General features: G+C 44.3%; 2 protein-coding genes across 3 annotated transcripts; both read left to right on the top strand.

Annotated features, from left to right (window-relative positions):
- Positions 1-1,155: 1,155 nt before the first annotated feature.
- LOC133116335 (deleted in malignant brain tumors 1 protein-like) lies at positions 1,156-8,339 on the top strand. The gene is made up of 5 exons (XM_061225779.1): positions 1,156-1,419; positions 1,868-2,173; positions 6,016-6,324; positions 6,765-7,070; positions 8,212-8,339. The coding sequence occupies exons 1-5, from the start codon at positions 1,308-1,310 to the stop codon at positions 8,262-8,264; spliced, it is 1,086 nt and encodes a 361-aa protein (XP_061081763.1). The 5' UTR covers positions 1,156-1,307; the 3' UTR covers positions 8,265-8,339.
- A 2,826-nt stretch (positions 8,340-11,165) lies between these two features.
- Positions 11,166-18,998, top strand: LOC133116347 (scavenger receptor cysteine-rich domain-containing protein SCART1-like). Of its 2 annotated transcripts, none has more exons than XR_009705857.1 (3): positions 11,166-11,397; positions 16,034-18,431; positions 18,563-18,998. XR_009705857.1 is itself a non-coding variant. In XM_061225805.1 (3 exons), exons 1-3 carry the CDS (start codon positions 11,187-11,189, stop codon positions 18,619-18,621), a joined length of 351 nt encoding a protein of 116 aa, XP_061081789.1. In that variant the 5' UTR covers positions 11,166-11,186; the 3' UTR covers positions 18,622-18,998. The 2 variants fall into 2 exon arrangements, 1 of the variants encoding a protein (XP_061081789.1); XM_061225805.1 differs by having other exon boundaries at positions 18,351-18,431.
- The last annotated feature ends 1,035 nt before the right edge of the window (positions 18,999-20,033 follow it).

Below are 20,033 nucleotides of genomic sequence, written 5' to 3'. Positions count from 1 at the left end.
TCTATTCGTGAAAATCAAATCAATAAGGGTTTTACTGACTTTAGTAAGTCTTGTTTGCTCACCCCCCCCCCCCCCCCCCAATCTGTCTTTTCAAAAACAAACGTAACCAGGTACAGCAATCATATGTGTTGGGATATTACTCTTTAACCAAGATTCACTTCGACACTTCTTTAGAGGAACCATCCTTCCCCATCTGCAGGGGATCACGGCTGAGTGCAGAAGATGCCTCTTCTGTGGAAATTATTTTCACTTTTCCAGTCTTTACCCTGTTACATGTCATTAAGGTGTCTACCATTTACCAGATTTACACTTTTATCCAGAGGGAATTAAAGTGTAAACACAGGTGCAAAGATCAGGGAAGGAAGTGCAGCAATTCTCTGGAGAGGGAAAATATCATCCCAGGAGACCCAACGTATCTGCAAAACTGCCGTTTTACAACAGAATGTGAAAACTGCTATTTCCAAACTCCAATAAGAATGCACATCATCCCAGTCTAAATAAGTAAAATTAGGTTTTACAACTCTTATTTTTTTGATCCTGATTACATTTTGACAATGTCCTTTTTTGTAATGGCATGGAACTTCTGATATCTGCACGTGCTTTTTAATACCCTATCAGCATTCTCCTTCCAATTATCAGGGCAGTGAAACAGTTTTTGTGTCTGACAAAGTAAAAAGGTTTTTCTCCCCCTTGTGGCCAACGTGTGTCCCTGCAGTCTGTAGGGGCTTCTTCTCCCTGAGAGATGAGTGCTGTCACAGGAGTGTCATCTGCTTAATCAGTCATGTGACAGGCCTCACTGGCAGAGCTCATATCACTGGTGTCCAGTGCACAAAGCAAGGCAGATAGAGCGCACCCTAGTGGTGTCCCTGTGTTACTACAGACACTGCTGGGGTCATCCTTTGAAGCCACATGGAATTAAAGGCATTCTGCAATCTTGAAGCCTTTGCAGGCATAGCAGCAAATACCTTTTATTTTAAGTCAAAGGAATCCTTTCATGAGTTGTCTTAAATCTGTTCATTCGTCAAGTTAATTTGAGTATTTTTCTCTCTCTCTCTCTCTCTCTCTCTCTCTCTCTCTCTCCCTCTCCCTCACTCTCTCTCTCAGGCAGGGAGGATGTGAGGCTGGTGAATGGTAGCAGCCCCTGTGCTGGGAGAGTGGAGGTTTACCATCGGGGAGAGTGGGGGACAGTGTGTGATGATGGCTGGGACCTGAAGGATGCTGTGGTGGTGTGCAGACAGCTGGGCTGTGGAGATGCTGCAGATGCACTAGGAGACGCTCCCTTTGGACCAGGGTCTGGGAGAATATGGATGGCTTATGTGTCCTGCAGTGGATCAGAATCCTCACTGAAGCAGTGTGGGTCACAAGGATGGGGTGAACATTCCTGTAATCATGGAGAGGATGCTGAAGTGATCTGCTCAGGTAGGACTCAGCTCTTACAATAGTCTTATACCAAATGGCACTTTGGATTTACGTGAGGATATGTACATTTTAAAAAACAAACTCATATTACATGTGTCTAAAACATAGTATTTCATTTTTTTATGTTGTGTTATAAACTGATGTGCGCATTGTGCCATTCACTGAACTAACCAGAGTTTGCACAGCTGCAACAGACTCATGTTTATGTTCTTTCTTTTTATGTTGCTCTTATTTTGTAAATGTGATTGGCTCATCTCCTAAAGAGGTTTACAGGTAATTGTCTCACCTCAGAGTGCAGTAGACGTGTGATTGGCTCATCTCACACTGCTGTACTCCATGTATAATAGCTGTGCAGTCCTGTGTTCAGACAGCTGTGCTGAATGTTGTCTCTGGAATAAGGTGCCGGCCATTGCTAATGATTCTCTCTTTATTCTCTGTTCAACTGCAGAGGTCAGGCTGGTGGGTGGGACTGACCTGTGCTCTGGGAGAGTAGAGGTGCATCATGGGAGCTCCTGGGGCACGGTGTGTGATGCTGACTTTGACCAGCGGGACGCAGAGGTTGTGTGCAGGGAGCTGGACTGTGGGGCTCCTAAAGAGCTGCGCGGGGCAGCTGCATTTGGCCAGGGCGAGGGCCAGGTGTGGGCAGAGGAGATTCAGTGCAGAGGCAACGAATCTCAGATTAACTTCTGCCCCACTGCACCCTCACAGAATCAACCCTGCTCCCATGGAAACGATGTGGGCCTGGTGTGTTCTGGTAAGAGTCTTCTGTGCACTGTGAGAGTTTCTGTGATGCTGGGTGAATATAGCCCCTTAATAGGCCATATGAGTTTATATTTAACAAGGTCTTTATTCATTATACTGTGAAATGTGTGAGTTTAATCAAGTGTGGAGTTTGTATGATCTCCCTGATATGTACCTCGAACCATCTCAACATCCTCATTTCTTCTATTCAGGGTGGAACTGTTCTTATATCTGGGAAAGTCAAACTTATACACTGGTGACCACTTTATTGGGTAGACCAGTACACCAGCTTGTTAATGCAAGTATTGAATCAGCCAATAATGTGGCAGCATCTAAATGCATAAAAGCATGTAGACATGGTGAAGAGGTTCAGCTGTTTTTCAGACCAAATGTCAGAATGGGGAAGAAATGTGATCTAAGTGATTGTTTGATGTTGGTGCCAGACAGGGTGGTTTGAGTATCTGCTGATCTCCTGGGGTTTTCATGCACAACAGTCTCTAGAGTTTGTGGGGAATGGTGCGATAAACAAAAAACATCCAGGTAGCAGCGGTTCTGCGGACAGAAACACCTTGTTCAAAAGAGAGTTCAAAGGAGAAGGGCCAGACCGGTCGAAGCTGACAGGAAGTCGACAGAAACGCAAACAACCACACATTACGGCAGTGGTATGCAGAAGAGTATCTCTGAACACACAATGTGTCAATCCTTGAAGTGGATAGGCTACAGCAGCAGAAGACCAATAAGTCTTGTAAGGCGGAAATTATTAACATCTGGCATTATCACTCAGGGCACTGGTCAACTTGCTGGCTTCCTCTGGTACTGTGGAATATGTGGCTGTGAAGTAATTTAACCCAGGAGCATGCACCATTAACCCCCACTATCTCCGCACCCATACGGGCAGGAGCCTGTGGGGGAAGACTCAGGCCTCCAGCCGTAAAACTCGTTACAACGGGGCAACATCCTTTACGGCACGGGAAGGTTTCAGAGGGCACGGCCTGTTAGGCCCTGACCTTCTCCTGAACCCCCCTTCATTGCTCTCTCCCTCTTTACTCAGTCACTATATGATGTGTACAGCACTGGATGTTTCATGACAAAGTCAGTTTCGATAATATTCATGTTTGGTATTATTCTGATTGTTTCAGTGCGACTGGTGCAATGGTTTCATTTCTGCAACAGCAAACCCTGGACATCATAACCAACCAGGAACCAGGGAAAAACTGTGTGGAGCTCTGCCCCAGTGAAAGCCATGTGCCTCAACCCCCCTGCGTTTCCTGGGGAGGCGTGGCTCCAAATTACAGATGGGTGACCCATTTTTAGGGTTAACATCAAAGGCCAGATTTTGGATTTAAGGACAGTAAACTAAGCATTCTGGGAGGATGCAATCAGTCTCTCCCGTGCACACCGTGCACGTAATTTCTATGTACAGGGCGTCTGTAGCCAGACTCCCGTATGTAGCTTTTATTACCAGGTATGACTTTTAAGACTCCGTAATTTGGTTTCCATTGTAATGCTTTTTTGATTTGGAACTAGTGTATAATTACGTATGTAATCTGCCAGGTAAAATAAATTGTTAAAACTTGATCTGTGTGGTTTCGCTTACTGACACTCAAAGTTATACAGGGAATGCTTGGTTTACCCCCTCGAACTGGTCTAGGGAGGATGAATATTTACGCTTAATGTATCACGGCGTATAGCACCCGTAGGCCTATGTTGGTAAATCCCTCACCTCCGCGTGGTAGTTCATTCATGTCGAGCACAGCCGTAGCTAGGTTGGTCTGCTTGGGTCCCTAGGCTGTAAACAGATATACCCAAGAGTAGCTATTCCTGCGACCTCTGTAATGACTACAGATAGCTAGTCAGTTTGTGAGACGTGCACATAACGCGCGATGTGACATGCGGCGGTACCAGCAGAGGACTGTTCGGAGAGTAAATCTCAGTACAGGATTCCTATAGCGATCAAGTCAAAATTATCAATAAGAAATCTACCTAATGTGGATAACTAATCTAAATTATTATTCTAAAATGGAGTCAGATAAACAAAGGTGAATCTATTGGCCCTATTGTGGAGATTCTCGTTCAGCCCGGACCAGTGAAGAGAGGAAGGCAGAGTGGTACTACTGCCTTTGTATCGTGGTTTATTTATTGGCTGATCTAGAATCTCTGCATAAGGGCCACTAATTTTTAACCCTATTAGTATTCTTTCAGCAACACCAGAAGGACGAGCACGCTGATACCTTCAGCCTTCGCTAAATTCCGTCGTTGGGTTAGCGTGGGGTTTTACAGTCTAAAAAATAAGTCTAATAAATACCTCTGTTGCACAAGTGGGGTGACATTGGCTCAGGAGGGATGAGCAGTTGTCAGGCAGTCGGAGTGTTGCCGTATCAATCCCCGCTCTGGGTTTGTCGAAGTCTCAAGACTGAGCAAGACACCCCCATTTGCTCTTGAAAAGCTGGTTGGTGCCTTGCATGGCAGCCAATCGCTGTTGGTGTGTGAGTGTGAGTGTGTGAATGAGAAGCATGAACTGTACAGCATTTGGATGAATGCGTGATACAAATGCAGACCATTTCCCATTCATCTGTCATGTGACAGACAGAGCTCATGTCACTGGTGTACAGTGTACAAAGCCAGGGAGATAGAGACTCGGGTGCACTCTGTGTTCCTGCAGACACTGCTGGGGTCTTACCCTTTGAATCCACAGTGAAGGTGTTTACGCTGTGTTCACAACTCAGCGTATCATCGGCTTGACACCAGAAGTCATTCATTCCAATGGAGAATGGTTATTGGACAGTTACGCTCCTGCGCCCCCTTGTGGCCAATATTTATGCTGGCCGACAGATGACGTGTTCTTTGGATTTTTCCAAACTTTGTGTTGTTGGCGGACCATCGGATTAACCGGAAGTAGAGAAAATCACAGTGTGCTCACAGAAAAAATCGGGCATGCAATGCATTCCATTAATTTTCTATGGAGAGGCTTGCGGTGCGTGAAGTTTGCAGTCCAGTGAGTGCCGTGTACGTTTGGCGGTTCTGTATTTACATATCGTGATCTGCCCATGCAAATCAACTGAGTCCAGCACTGCTCGCATGGCTCACAAAACTAGGATCAAACTTTCAAACTAGGTGTTGCAGATAAAATATGAATCAGCAAGTGTATTTTGTTTATTTTGCTCTTCAGATGTTTTCAAAAACATTAATGGACTGTTTAAGAGAATAGGACCCGCCATATTGTGATGTTTTGCTAAAACAAACAAACACAGTGCTGTCCAATCAGGTGCTGACAGTGTTCTGCAGTAGATTACGTCCCTCCTCGTATTGATCCCATGGAGCGATCAATCAGACAGAACCCACCTACAGTACCGCCCATTATATGGACAACTTGGGGGAACAATGCGTCACCATGTGCGGTCGCAGGATTTGGTGTGTGGGTATCTTGACAACTTGGGGGTATAAACCCACGCTACACCAGGCTAAGCAATTTTAAAGATCTATCAACAGCGTTTGCACAAAAGAACCATGTTCCTGAAGAAGATGCTCATGTACTGTATACTGGATAAAATCAATGCATTTTCTTCACTTCTTTTAGCACTTTTGGCTGCAGTTAAAAAGCATTCTACAATCTAGCAAACACCTAGGTGAAAGCACCTTTTATTTTAAATCAAGTAATTGGGACAGGGAGGAAACCCTTTGTGAGTTATAATAATTCTGTATTTCATTCATGAAGTTAATTTGAGTACATCACCCCCCCCTTCCCTCTCCCTCTCTCTCTCTCTCTCCCTTTCTCTCTCTCTCTCTCTCTCCCTCTCTCTCCCTCTCTCTCTCTCCCTCTCTCTCTCTATCTCTCTCTCTCTCTCTCTCTCTCAGACAGTATAAGGCTGGTGAATGGTAGCAGCCCCTGTGCTGGGAGAGTGGAGGTTTACCATCGGGGAGAGTGGGGGACAGTGTGTGATGATGACTGGGACCTGAAGGATGCTGTGGTGGTGTGCAGGCAGCTGGGCTGTGGAGATGCTGTAGATGCACTAGGAGACGCTCACTTTGGACCAGGGTCTGGGAGAATATGGATGGCTTATGTGTCCTGCAGTGGATCAGAATCCTCACTGAAGCAGTGTGAGTCACGAGGATGGGGTAAACATCACTGTAATCATGGAGAGGATGCTGGAGTGATCTGCTCAGGTAGGACTCAGCTCTTACAATAGTCTTATACCAAATGGCACTTTGGATTTAAATGAGGATATGTAAATTTAAAAAAACAAACTCATATTACATGTGTCTAAAACATAGTATTTCATTTTTTTATGTTGTGTCATAAACTGATGTGTGCATTGTACCATTCACTGAACTAACCAGAGTTTGCACAGCTGCAACAGACTCATGTTTATGTTCCTTCTTTTTATGTTGCTCTTATTTTGTAAATGTGATTGGCTCATCTCCTAAAGAGGTTTACAGGTGATTGGCTCATCTCCGACTGCAGTAGATGTGTGATTGGCTCATCTCACACTCCATGTATAATAGCTGTGCAGTCCTGTGTTCAGACAGCTGTGCTGAATGTTGTCTCTGGAATAAGGTGCTGGTCATTGCTGATGATTCACTCTTTATTCTCTGTTCAACTGCAGAGGTCAGGCTGGTGGGCGGGACTGACCTGTGCTCTGGGAGAGTAGAGGTGCATCATGGGAGCTCCTGGGGCACGGTGTGTGATGCTGACTTTGACCAGCGGGACGCAGAGGTTGTGTGCAGGGAGCTGGGCTGTGGGGCTCCTAAAGAGCTGCGTGGGGCAGCTGCATTCGGCCAGGGCGAGGGCCAGGTGTGGGCAGAGGAGATTCAGTGCAGAGGCAACGAATCTCAGATTAACTTCTGCCCCACTGCACCCTCACAGAATCAACCCTGCTCCCATGGAAACGATGTGGACCTGGTGTGTTCTGGTAAGAGTCTTCTGTGCACTGTGAGAGTTTCTGTGATGCTGGGTGAATATAGCCCCTTAATAGGCCATATGAGTTTATATTTAACAAGGTCTTTATTCATTATACTGTGCAATGTTACACATCAGTATGTGTGAGTTTAATCAAGTGTGGAGTTTGTATGATCTCCCTGATATGTACCTCGAACCATCTCAACATCCTCATTTCTTCTATTCAGGGTGGAACTGTTCTTATATCTGGGAAAGTCAAACTTATATACTCGTGACCACTCTATTGGGTAGACCTGTACACCAGCTTGTTAATGCAAATATTGAATCAGCCAATAATGTGGCAGCACCTAAATGCATAAAAGCATCTAGACATGGTGAAGAGGTTCAGCTGTTTTTCAGACCAAATGTCAGAATGGGGAAGAAATGTGATCTAAGTGATTGTTTGATGTTGGTGCCAGACAGGGTGGTTTGAGTATCTGCTGATCTCCTGGGGTTTTCATGCACAACAGTCTCTAGAGTTTGTGGGGAAAGCGATAAACAAAAAACATCCAGGTAGCAGCGGTTCTGCGGACAGAAACACCTTGTTCAAAAGAGAGTTCAAAGGAGAAGGGCCAGACCGGTCGAAGCTGACAGGAAGTCGACAGAAACGCAAACAACCACACATTACGGCAGTGGTATGCAGAAGAGTATCTCTGAACACACAACGTGTCAATCCTTGAAGTGGATAGGCTACAGCAGCAGAAGACCAATAAGTCTTGTAAGGCGGAAATTATTAACATCTGGCATTATCACTCAGGGCACTGGTCAACTTGCTGGCTTCCTCTGGTACTGTGGAATATGTGGCTGTGAAGTAATTTAACCCAGGAGCATGCACCATTAACCCCCACTACTATCTCCGCACCCATACGGGCAGGAGCCTGTGGGGGAAGACTCAGGCCTCCAGCCGTAAAACTCGTTACGACGGGGCAACATCCTTTACGGCACGGGAAGGTTTCAGAGGGCATGGCCTGTTAGGCCCTGACCTTCTCCTGAACCCCCCTTCATTGCTCTCTCCCTCTTTACTCAGTCACTAAATGATGTGTACAGCACTGGATGTTTCATGACAAAGTCAGTTTCGATAATATTCATGTTTGGTATTATTCTGATTGTTTCAGTGCGACTGGTGCAATGGTTTCATTTCTGCAACAGCAAACCCTGGACATCATAACCAACCAGGAACCAGGGAAAAACTGTGTGGAGCTCTGCCCCAGTGAAAGCCATGTGCCTCAACCCCCCTGCGTTTCCTGGGGAGGCGTGGCTCCAAATTACAGATGGGTGACCCATTTTTAGGGTTAACATCAAAGGCCAGATTTTGGATTTAAGCACAGTAAACTAAGCATTCTGGGAGGATGCAATCAGTCTCTCCCGTGCACACCGTGCACGTAATTTCTATGTACAGGGTGTCTGTAGGCAGACTCCCGTATGTAGCTTTTATTACCAGGTATGACTTTTAAGACTCCGTAATTTGGTTTCCATTGTAATGCTTTTTTGATTTGGAACTAGTGTATAATTACGTATGTAATCTGCCAGGTAAAATAAATTGTTAAAACTTGATCTGTGTGGTTTTGCTTACTGACACTCAAAGTTATACAGGGAATGCTTGGTTTACCCCCTCGAACTGGTCTAGGGAGGATGAATATTTACACTTAATGTATCACGGCGTATAGCACCCGTAGACCTATGATGGTAAATCCCTCGCCTCCGCGTGGTAGTTCATTCATGTCGAGCACAGCCGTAGCTAGGTTGGTCTGCTTGGGTCCCTAGGCTGTAAACAGATATACCCAAGAGTAGCTATTCCTGCGACCTCTGTAATGACTACAGATAGCTAGTCAGTTTGTGAGACGTGCACATAACGCGCGATGTGACATGCGGCGGTACCAGCAGAGGACTGTTCGGAGAGTAAATCTCAGTACAGGATTCCTATAGCGATCAAGTCAAAATTATCAATAAGAAATCTACCTAATGTGGATAACTAATCTAAATTATTATTCTAAAATGGAGTCAGATAAACGAAGGTGAATCTATTGGCCCTATTGTGGAGATTCTCGTTCAGCCCGGACCAGTGAAGAGAGGAAGGCAGAGTGGTACTACTGCCTTTGTATCATGGTTTATTTATTGGCTGATCTAGAATCTCCGCATAGGGGCCACTAATTTTTAACCCTATTAGTATTCCTCTATTCATTACATTACATTACATTATTGCCATTTGGCAGACGTTCGTATCCAGAGCGACGTACAGTTGATTAGACTAAGCAGGAGACAATCCTCCCCTGGAGCAATGCAGGGTTAAGGGCCTTGCTCAAGGGCGGATCTTATTGTGGCTACACCGGGATTAGAACCACCTTGTTTGTCCCAGTCATTTACCTTAACCACTATGCTACAGGCCGCCCCGGGGCGACCACTTTATTGGGTAGACCTGTACACCAGCTTGTTAATGCAAATATTAAATCAGCCAATAATGTGGCAGCAATGCATAAAAACATGTAGACACGGTGAAGAGGTTCAGCTGTTTTTCAGACCAAATGTCAGAATGGGGAAGAAATGTGATCTAAGTGACTGGTTGATGTTGGTGCCAGACAGGGTGGTTTGAGTTTCTGCTGATCTCCTGGGATTTTCACGCACAACAGTCTCTATAGTTTGCAGAGAATGGTGCGAAAAACAGAAATCATCTAGTGAGCAGAAGTTCAGTGGGAAGAAATGCCTTGTTAATGAGAGAGGTCAGAGGAGAAGGGCCAGACCGCTCAAAGCTGACAAACATTACAAACATTACAAACATTACAGACATGACAGGAACGTTCCAGTGTGCTCACACACCAAATCCGGCACACTACACATTCCATTCATTTTCTATGGAGAGGCTTGCGGTGCGTGAAGTTCGCAGTCTGGTGAGTGCTGTGTACGTTTGGCGGTTCTGTATTTACATATCGTGATCTGCCCATGCAAATCAACTGAGTCCAGCACTGCTCGCATGGCTCACAAAACTAGGATCAAACTTTCAAACTAGATGTTGCAGATAAAATATGAATCAGCACGTGTATTTCGTTTATTTTGCTCTTCAGATGTTTTCAAAAACATATTTTAATGGACTGTTTAAGAGGAATAGGACCCGCCATATTGTGATGTTTTGCCAAAACTCTCTCTCTCTCCCTCTCTCTCTCCCTCTCCCTCCCTCCCTCTCTCTCTCCCTCCCTCCCTCCCTCTCTCTCTCTCTCTCTCTCTCTCTCTCTCTCAGGGAGGGAGGATGTGAGGCTGGTGAATGGTAGCAGCCCCTGTGCTGGGAGAGTGGAGGTTTACCATCGGGGAGAGTGGGGGACAGTGTGTGGTCGTCGCTGGGACATGAGGGATGCTGGGGTGGTGTGCAGACAGCTGGGCTGTGGAGATGCTGTAGATGCACTAAGAGCTGGTCACTTTGGATCAGGGTCTGGGAGAATATGGATGGCTTATGTGTACTGCAGTGGATCAGAATCCTCACTGAAGCAGTGTGAGTCACGAGGATGGGGTAAACATCACTGTAATCATGGAGAGGATGCTGGAGTGATCTGCTCAGGTAGGACTCCGCTCTTACAATAGTCTTATACCAAACGGCACTTTGGATTTACGTGAGGATATGTAAATTTAAAAAAACAAACTCATATTACCTGTGTCTAAAACATAGTATTTCATTTTTTTATGTTGTGTTATAAACTGATGTGTGCATTGTGCCATTCACTGAACTAACCAGAGTTTGCACAGCTGCAACAGACTCATGTTTATGTTCTTTCTTTTTATGTTGCTCTTATTTTGTAAATGTGATTGGCTCATCTCCGACTTACTTATCAAACTAGGTGTTGCAGGTAAAATATGATTCAGTTATGTTCTTTATTTTGCTCTTCAGATGTTTTCAAAAACATATTAATGGACTGTTTAAGAGAATAGGACCCGCCATATTGTGATGTTTTGCCAAAACTCTTTCTCTCTCTCTCTCTCTCTCTCTCTCTCTCTCTCTCTCTCAGACAGTATAAGGCTGGTGAATGGTAGCAGCCCCTGTGCTGGGAGAGTGGAGGTTTACCATCGGGGAGAGTGGGGGACAGTGTGTGGTCGTCGCTGGGACATGAGTGATGCTGGGGTGGTGTGCAGACAGCTGGGCTGTGGAGATGCTGTAGATGCACTAGGAGAGGCTCACTTTGGACCAGGATCTGGGAGAATATGGATGGCTTATGTGGACTGCAGTGGATCAGAATCCTCACTGAAGCAGTGTGAGTCACCAGGATGGGGCAAACATTCCTGTAATCAATCAGAGGATGCTGGAGTGATCTGCTCAGGTAGGACTCAGTGTTATTCAGCTCTTACCAATGTTCTTTAAAAACCCACACATTACAACAGTGGTATGCAGAAGAGCATCACTGAACACACAACAAATCATAGGATAGGCTACAGCAGTAGAAGTCCAAAGAAAAGTCTAATAAAAACCTTATGAAGTGCTCACTGAGTGTGAGCACTTAATTAGGTATACATTAGACTCATCTTTTAGACTGGAGTCTTCTGCTCCTGTCGCCTATCCACTTGGAGGTTTGACGCGTTGTGTTTTCAGAGATGCTCTTCTGCAAACCACTGTTTTAATGTGTGGTTATTTGCATTACTGTCACCTTCCTGTCAGCTTTGACCAGTCTGGCCCTTCTCCGCTCACCTCTCTCATTAAGAAGGCATTTATGCCCACAGAAATGCTGCTAATTGGTTTTTGCACCATTCTTTGCGAATTCTCTAGACAAGTGTGTGTGAAAATCGTTCAGCAGAAGTTTCTGAGATAATCAAACCATCTTGTCTTCCACCATCGTCTTTGTAATGGACAGGTTTAACATCTTCATCATCACTGCCACCGTAATCAGCACCATAGAGTATATATATTTATTTTATTAATTAACAAAGGAATACAGTAAGAATTCAGTATACAGGGAATAGTGTACAAACAGAACAAAAACAAAACAGCCAGGGGTATATCACACTCGAAAAATATAAGAAATAACATTAAGTGCTTTGATAGCCTTTTTGTTTGTTGAATTAGAAAGTAGTTTCACATATTGTTCAACATCTTTCATGAAAACAACAAAGTAAGGTTTTTTTTTACTAAATTTACATTTATGAATGAAAGATTTTGCCAGCAACAATATCAAATTTATTTTTCCCAAAATAAATTAAATTATTTAAAGATATTATCACTGAAAAATCTGCAAAGGTCTTGCCACAATTTCTTGGTTTGAGAACAATGCCAAAATAGGCATAAAACTGTTTCTGGATATTCATCACAAAAAGAGCAGTTTGTGTTTATGTCTCTTTTAATTGTTTTGCATATGGCAGGGTAGTATTTATGGCCGGATAGTATTTATGAATCATTTTGAAGGACACCTCCTTAACCTTATCCACAATGAGGTATTTATGGGGAAGCATCCAGACTTTCTTCCAATACATGGAATTTACAAACCGATTCCAATATGCAGTGACATACAGAACAGAGACAACATCTCTGAAAAATGGCACGTCGAACTCGCGTGTCGTCTCGTAGTTCAGAGCGGTTATGCGTCACTGAAGCGTCCTAGGAATGCCACGCCCCCTTTCTGCGGCACATTTCAGCTGCTCCCATTGAAATCAAAAAACAGAAAAAGCTATAAAAACGCCACAAAATAAGTTGCAGCGTTGTGATCTGCACTGCCATTGGAAAACCCTGTTTTTCGTTTTTGTACGTTTGCATTACATTACATTACATTATTGGCATTTGGCAGACGCTCTTATCCAGAGCGACGTACAACAAAGTGCATACCCATAACCAGGGATAAGTTCGCTGAAAGACCCTAGAGGTAAGTACAATTTCAACTGCTACCTGTGCAACAAAGATAAGGACAAGGGGATTTTTTTTTTTTTTTTTTTTTTTTTGAACAAACAAACAAACAAACAGAGCAAAAGTCACCAAAGTTAACTATCCAAACACTGCTTACCTAGCAACTAAAAATACCGATACACAAAGCAAGTCACAGAGACAACAATTAAGGTTCACAGGGAGGTAGGGAGGGATGGGGAGAGGTGCTGCTTGAAGAGGTGCGTCTTCAGCTTGCGCTTGAAGGTGGGGAGAGATTCTATAGTTCTGACCTCAACGGGGAGTTCGTTCCACCACCGTGGAGCCAGAACAGACAGTAGTCGTGAGCGTGAGGTGGAGGTTCTGAGAGGGGGAGGTGCCAAGCGGCCTGTGGAGGCTGAACGAAGAGGTCTGGCAGGGGTGTAGGGTCTGATGATTTTTTGCAGATAAGCTGGGGAAGACCCTTTAACTGCTTGGAAGGCTAGCACCAATGTTTTGAATTTGATGCGAGCCATGACAGGCAGCCAGTGGAGGGAAGTAAGCAGGGGGGTGACGTGTGAGTATTTGGGAAGGTTGAAGACCAGACGAGCTGCTGCATTCTGGATGAGTTGGAGGGGTCTGATGGCGGACACTGGGAGGCCAGCCAAGAGGGAATTGCAGTAGTCCAGGCGGGACAGAACCATCGCTTGGACCAGGAGCTGGGTCGAGTAGGGGGCGAGAAAGGGGCGGATTCTCCGTATGTTGTGTAACCTGAGGGAATCACTACCACCACACAGGACACAAAACGTATCGGGGTTCTTTGTCTTTATTTTCCCATCGTTACATTTGACTGCCAATGAGGGCTAGCAGTATGAAGACGTATTGTAGCTTGTTTGCTAAAAGCGTTTTATATCCATACAATACGGCAGTGGGCTTGCCTAAAACCAATACCAAACAAAATAATACATATCAATATCACGGTAACGACCACCGCATAAAAAGTATAAGAACCCCCTTTCAGTTCATTAACTCACATCCAAAACAATCTCAGGCTAACCGCCAAGTAAACGTGGACGATGACCGAACATCAATCTTCAAACATCTTAATTTCGTCGATCTACGATACAGTGATCAACTCATGTTTTTAACTAGTACATTACAAGTAATTTGACAATAAAGGAATATCATGTGTGGAAATCTTATTACCAGATAATTATTCAAACCATGCACCCTTCTGCTTACTTCTCACATGAAGATATCAAACGAAAAAGACAGATTTCCCATGAGCACGGTAAACTAATAAATCACACGAGTAAGTATACACTCTAGAACAGGTACAGTGACTATCGCCTCCTTCTGGGTAAACAGTTAACTGAACCTCGTCGCTGTGCACTTGACATTACATGAAATCAACACAGCAACAAAATGACAATGTAGGCCTTTTATATTAAATCAACTTATTCACCTTTTAATACCCATTGTACTGGATCTTAATATTCCGAAATGCCACCTGGTTACAGTTGTGTAGGAAGAACCTGCAAGACCGGGTCACCGCCGCAATGTTCTCGGAAAAGGACAGTCTGCTGTCCATCACCACGCCGAGGTTCCTTGCACTGGGTGACGGCGTGAGTGTGGTATCCCCGAGAGAAATGGAGAGATCCAGATGGGGAGAAGTATTAGCAGGGATGAATATCAATTCAGTTTTACCTGGGTTGAGCTTTAGATGGTGGTTGTCCATCCAGCTCTGGATGTCCCTCAGGCAAGCAGAGATACGGGCTGAAACCTGCGCGTCATGTCAGATTATATATGATTTGTTTTATGCTAAAAATAGCTACAATGGGGAACCTCACAGACGCGCCACATCGGTTGCAGGTTGCCATCGATAGGCCACTGATTACTGAATCTCTAGTTTCATTATTAACAATAAAAAACGCCTGGTGGTTGGTCTCGCTTTCTTGCTTTTTATATGCAATTTGCTCAAGAGGGCATCGAAGAAACACGATCATGAAAGTATTAAATATATCCGTTCTTTAGTTTTGGATAGGTAAGCGTTTTAAATGTATTGTCCTGTTTTCAACCGGTTGAGAATGTTTTCCTTGCAGTGCATCACATGAGGACGTGAGCAAGCTAAATAATTTGGTTAACTTAAATGTATGGGTGTTTTTATCTTAACTTGGCTAGCTAGCAAGCAAAAATTATTATTGGATAAGCCAGCATCCTTACCTTAGCTATCGATCATAGTTGAAATAGTAAGTTAGCTAGCTTGTGAAAACTCACAGCGCGAGCGTCTATCATGGAGGTAGCTATGGTAACAACCCACAATGTGTGGAAAGTGGGGACACGGTCTGTCAATCATAGCTAATTGATGTACATTTGTTTTATTGTTGCCTAAAGACAACTGGCAAGTGTCACATTCAACCACCATGTTACTGTTTAAATCAACAGAATGCAGTCGTCTCTGTTCTGATAGAATGGGAAATCATAATGCTTTAGCTCTTAGCCGTAACCCTAACCAGCTCCACTGCAGTCATATCTGCATTACAATAGCACAGGGGTGTGTAATCTTATCTGTAAAGGGCCAAGGTGGGTTCAGGTTTTTGTTTTAGCCCATCAGAATCGGGGTATCGTAGTGCTGGGGAAAAACAAGAACTCACGCTCACACCGGTCCTTTTTGGATAAGATTGGGGGCGACATTGGCTCAGGAGGTAAGAGCAGTCGTCTGGCAGTCGGGGGGTTGCTGGGTGATCCCCTGGGTGTGTCGAAGTGTCCCTGAGCAAGACACCTAACGCCCAGTTGCTTCTGATGAGCTGGCTGGTGCCTTGCATGGTAGCCAATTGCTGTTGGTGTGTGTGTGTGTGTGTGAATGGATGAATGAGAACCATCAATTATACAGCGCTTTGGATAAAGGCACTATATAAATGCAGACCATTTGCCATTTGATTAGACACCCCCGATCTAGCAGTTAGAGCGTTGACCCCGCCCACACCTACTCTGAGGCGGTCACATGGCTTCCCAGGACATGGATGAGTGAAATACGCTCAGCTGAATACCAGGTTAAAGCCCGTTTGCACTGTATGGTTGATGAGAACATTATTATGAGGGAGAAGCTCAGTCTGTTCTCTGTCTTACAGAGACACCCCAGGCTGTCTTGACGGTCTCTCCACATGGGCGGATATATAGAGGACAAGCTGTCAGTCTCTCTTGTGAGGTCACAGTGACCTCTGCTGGCTGGGAATATTACTGGTACAAAGGAAATGGATCAAGTGGCACTGCCCTCATTGCCAGTACAGCTGAAGGCTCGTACACCCTCAGTGCTGCAGCTCTTGCACACACCGGGGAGTACAGCTGCAGAGCAGGGAGGAGCAACCCAGTCTGGTACACAGAGTACAGTCACCCTGTCGACATACAGGTAACAGGTGAGTGCTGGTACACAGAGTACAGTCACCCTGTCCACATACAGGTAACAGGTGAGTGCTGTTACACAGAGTACAGTCATCCTGTCCACATACAGGTAACAGGTGAGTGCTGTTACACAGAGTAGTCACCCTGTCCACATACAGGTAACAGGTGAGTGCTGTTACACAGAGTACAGTCACCCTGTCCACATACAGGTAACAGGTGAGTGCTGTTACACAGAGTACAGTCACCCTGTCCACATTGTAGGGGTCCTCGCACGGGACTCCAAATTATGTAGGGTCCTCGCACGGGCCGCCAAATAACGCAGGGATTTTACTCTCTACGAAACCAGGGCGCCAGTTAAACGTTGTGTAGCAGTATAACTGCAAAAAGTAATCAGTCTCATAAAATTACTATTATCAGGAATATCTAACCACAAATTTAGTATTTTAATTAATAATTAAAATAACCAATATTAATGATTAAACATACCGATAACCTGAAGGTTGGAAGTTCTTCGAAAGACTGCTTTAACTCGGCTCTCATGTCTATGCGATTCCAAAACGGACACCGGGGTTTAATAAAATATATTTATTTATTTATTAAACACAGAACAGATAAACTAACGGGAATTAGTAGGGGAAGTTAGGGTGTGTGTGTGCGTGTGTGTGGGCGCGAGCAAGCGCGCGTGTCGCTTGAACAAAGGAAAGGTGGGAGTAGCTAGCTTGAGTAAGCTAGAGTTCTGGGTGTGGTAATGAGTTAGAGTTAGCTGTGAGAAGGGACTACTTGCGTAGTTTTGCTCTATATATGCGCAAAAGACGGCGAATCAATTCACGTACATATATATGTAGCTAACCAAACACATTACAATGGTAGGATGGTAAATATTGAAACACAGATTCACAAAAACAGTTAAGACTAAACTAAACACTGCCTATGCCTGAATGTTTGTTCTCTTACTGAGTTCATACGCATTGGATCCAAAAGACGTGCTGTCCTTATAGGAGCCATGATGGTGCTGTGAATGTGTGTCCTGGAGAGATGCGCAGGCTGGGGCGTCTTAGCCGCGCGTTGTCGTCTGGTCCACTCCGTTGCTGGAAGGATGTTCGCTTGTCCTTTTTCCGGGTGGAAAAGTTCGTTGCTGTTGTTCGATGGTGAGCTTTGCAGGAGTAAACTGATGTAGCGTTCCGCGTACACCAGTTTCCACTCGCTATAGGCGACGAAGTTACCGCGAGGTAACTGGGTGTGTCCGTAGGCCTGGTAGTGCGCTGTGCAGCATTCAGCCTCTGTCCGAGTCTCGGAGCAGATGAGCTGAAGCGAATGGCCAAAAAGGGTGCGTCGAAGAGAAGAAGCAGAAGAGGCAGAAAAAGCAGAAGAGAGACAGAAGAAAGATCCCAAGAACGTGTCTTGCTCTTATACGGGACCGTTTATTGCTCCCGCCATTACGGGATTGGCTGAACCAAGTTAGACGTCATTCGTGGTGGACGTCGCAGAATTTTCCTGTGGGAATGTGGAAGTTGTAGTCCCTACAACATACAGGTAACAGGTGAGTGCTGTTACACAGAGTACAGTCACCCTGTCCACATACAGGTAACAGGTGAGGGCTGACTGATATTCTTCTGTGTGTAAAACTTGCAAGGTCCCATAATGCAGTACGTATTATCCTGTTTGTTCCATAACTGCCAACATACTTTTCTGGCGTTCATTATTGAATATCTTTTCGAAATAGTATTCATAAAAGAATTCCAGCTGCCTTTGTCCCTCTGTGAGGGTGATTTGTTTTCTCCACAGTCATAAATACACTGGTGTGAAAACTGCATTCACTTACTGTAGCAGATGCATTACAGGACACTGCATACACTTACTGTAGCAGATGCATTACAGTACACTGCATACACTTACTGTAGCAGATGCATTACAGTACACTGCATACACTTACTGTAGCAGATGCATTACAGTACACTTACTGTAGCAGATGCTTATGTTCAGAGTGACGTTCAGCACAGGAGCAATGTATAGCAGTATGCATCCCTCATCTCTGTGTCTCCACAGGCAGAGTGATGTGTGGTCTGGGTGCTGCTCCTCTCCTGCTGGCCACCATTGTACTGTGTGTGAAATGGTACAGGAGACCAGGTGATGTGCTTTCACTGGGATGCACACTTACTCTCTAAAACATGATGTGTGTTTCAGGGCTCAGGCTGCAGCTCTGCTCACTCACAGTTCTCTCTCATCTGTTGTGTCTGTACGTGTTTGTTGATGTACAGGGCCGTCTACTGAAACAGCTGTCCGCTACACTGGAGGGAATGTGGAAATTGCCATATAAAACACACAGAGGCTGGGTCCGTGTACTTATGTGAAATGAGAATGAAGTCTGAGAGCTCAGGATTCTTTTTTCATCATTGTGATGTTTCTCAGCTTGCAGGAAAATTGGGGGTGCAGTCATGGGGGCATTTTAGGGAATGGGAACAGGAAGATGTTGTGTCTTTAGAGCGCAGCATCTGTACGATATAAGCAGAGTTTCTGATTCACCTGGGCTGCACTTGTGATCTTCCTGTAGTTAGTTTGCTTTGATTGCTGTATGTTTGTTCTAGGTTAGGTCACTGAACTTTATGTTTGATGCAGTAAATTGACATAAATAGACTGAAATTGAATATGTATGTCACCATGTGTCTGTATGTATTAAATTGGATAGATGTTAAACTCTGTGTTACATTATTTTTAAAGTGTAATGTAGTTCTGTTACTCTTCCCCTATTTCAGAGTCACAAATGTCAAAAAAACTACAAACTATTCCCATCCCTGCAATAATTTTTCTCAGCAAATGAATAAATGTATAAATAGACAATAAAAAAAGAAATGAAAGAACAAAGTAAAATAAGTCCTCAAAAGCTTCACTTGAAAATATCATATTAATGCGCAGCCATTAAAATACTGGTATTGCTGAAGACGATCAAAAAGACATTGCTGAAAGACATTTCTGAAAAATACATTTCATTTTTATCAAATGCTCTCAAATGCTGTATAATTCTTCAATACGTCGAATCCAAGTATCAACAAATATATGTTAATGAAAATATTTGTATCGTTAGCAAAAACATTTTTGAAAGTACACAGAAAAAAGTTCTGATCTAATGAAATAGTTGATTACTAATGACAGTTAATGTGCAACCGGTGTGCCATGCGTCTCCCTATCCCTACAGCAACATTGAATCTCCCCTTTCAGTGGCATCAGGATTATCCTGTTGCTCAGGCTAGCCAAGTTATCTGTATGCTAACGTTACCCTGTTTTCGTGGGAGTGTCATGTGATCGCCCGGATGAGGGCGTGTCCGTAGACCCGTCTCTGTGTCCGAGGGCGCGAGTTTGAGCGCCCATAGTGTTGCCCCTAATGTAGGAAACGGCTACACCAGCGGTGATTTTGAAAAAAGGTCTGCACACGGAATTTAAGCATTTAATCCCAATAATCTCAACTGAAACAAGCGTGACGGCGGTCCTTAAACGGTACAATAGGTAGTTTCGGACTTCGATGACCGACCAATGAGCTTGAAGAGGGTGAGTCAACATGTCACTGAGCCTTTTTCAATGATAGGAAGGGATTTACAACGATCTTGTAACAGTATTTTAACACTGAAATCTTACCAATTGCACCTTTAAAATTTTGAAATACCCAAAACCAACATTTGATCCAGATTCTAGGTATGGATTACAAAATCCATATTTTTTTTTAAAAATGTTTAC

Source organism: Conger conger, chromosome 2, assembly GCF_963514075.1.
Source record: "Conger conger chromosome 2, fConCon1.1, whole genome shotgun sequence".
In the NCBI taxonomy this organism is placed as follows: domain Eukaryota; kingdom Metazoa; phylum Chordata; class Actinopteri; order Anguilliformes; family Congridae; genus Conger; species Conger conger.
This window is presented reverse-complemented; position numbering and strand designations above follow the sequence as displayed.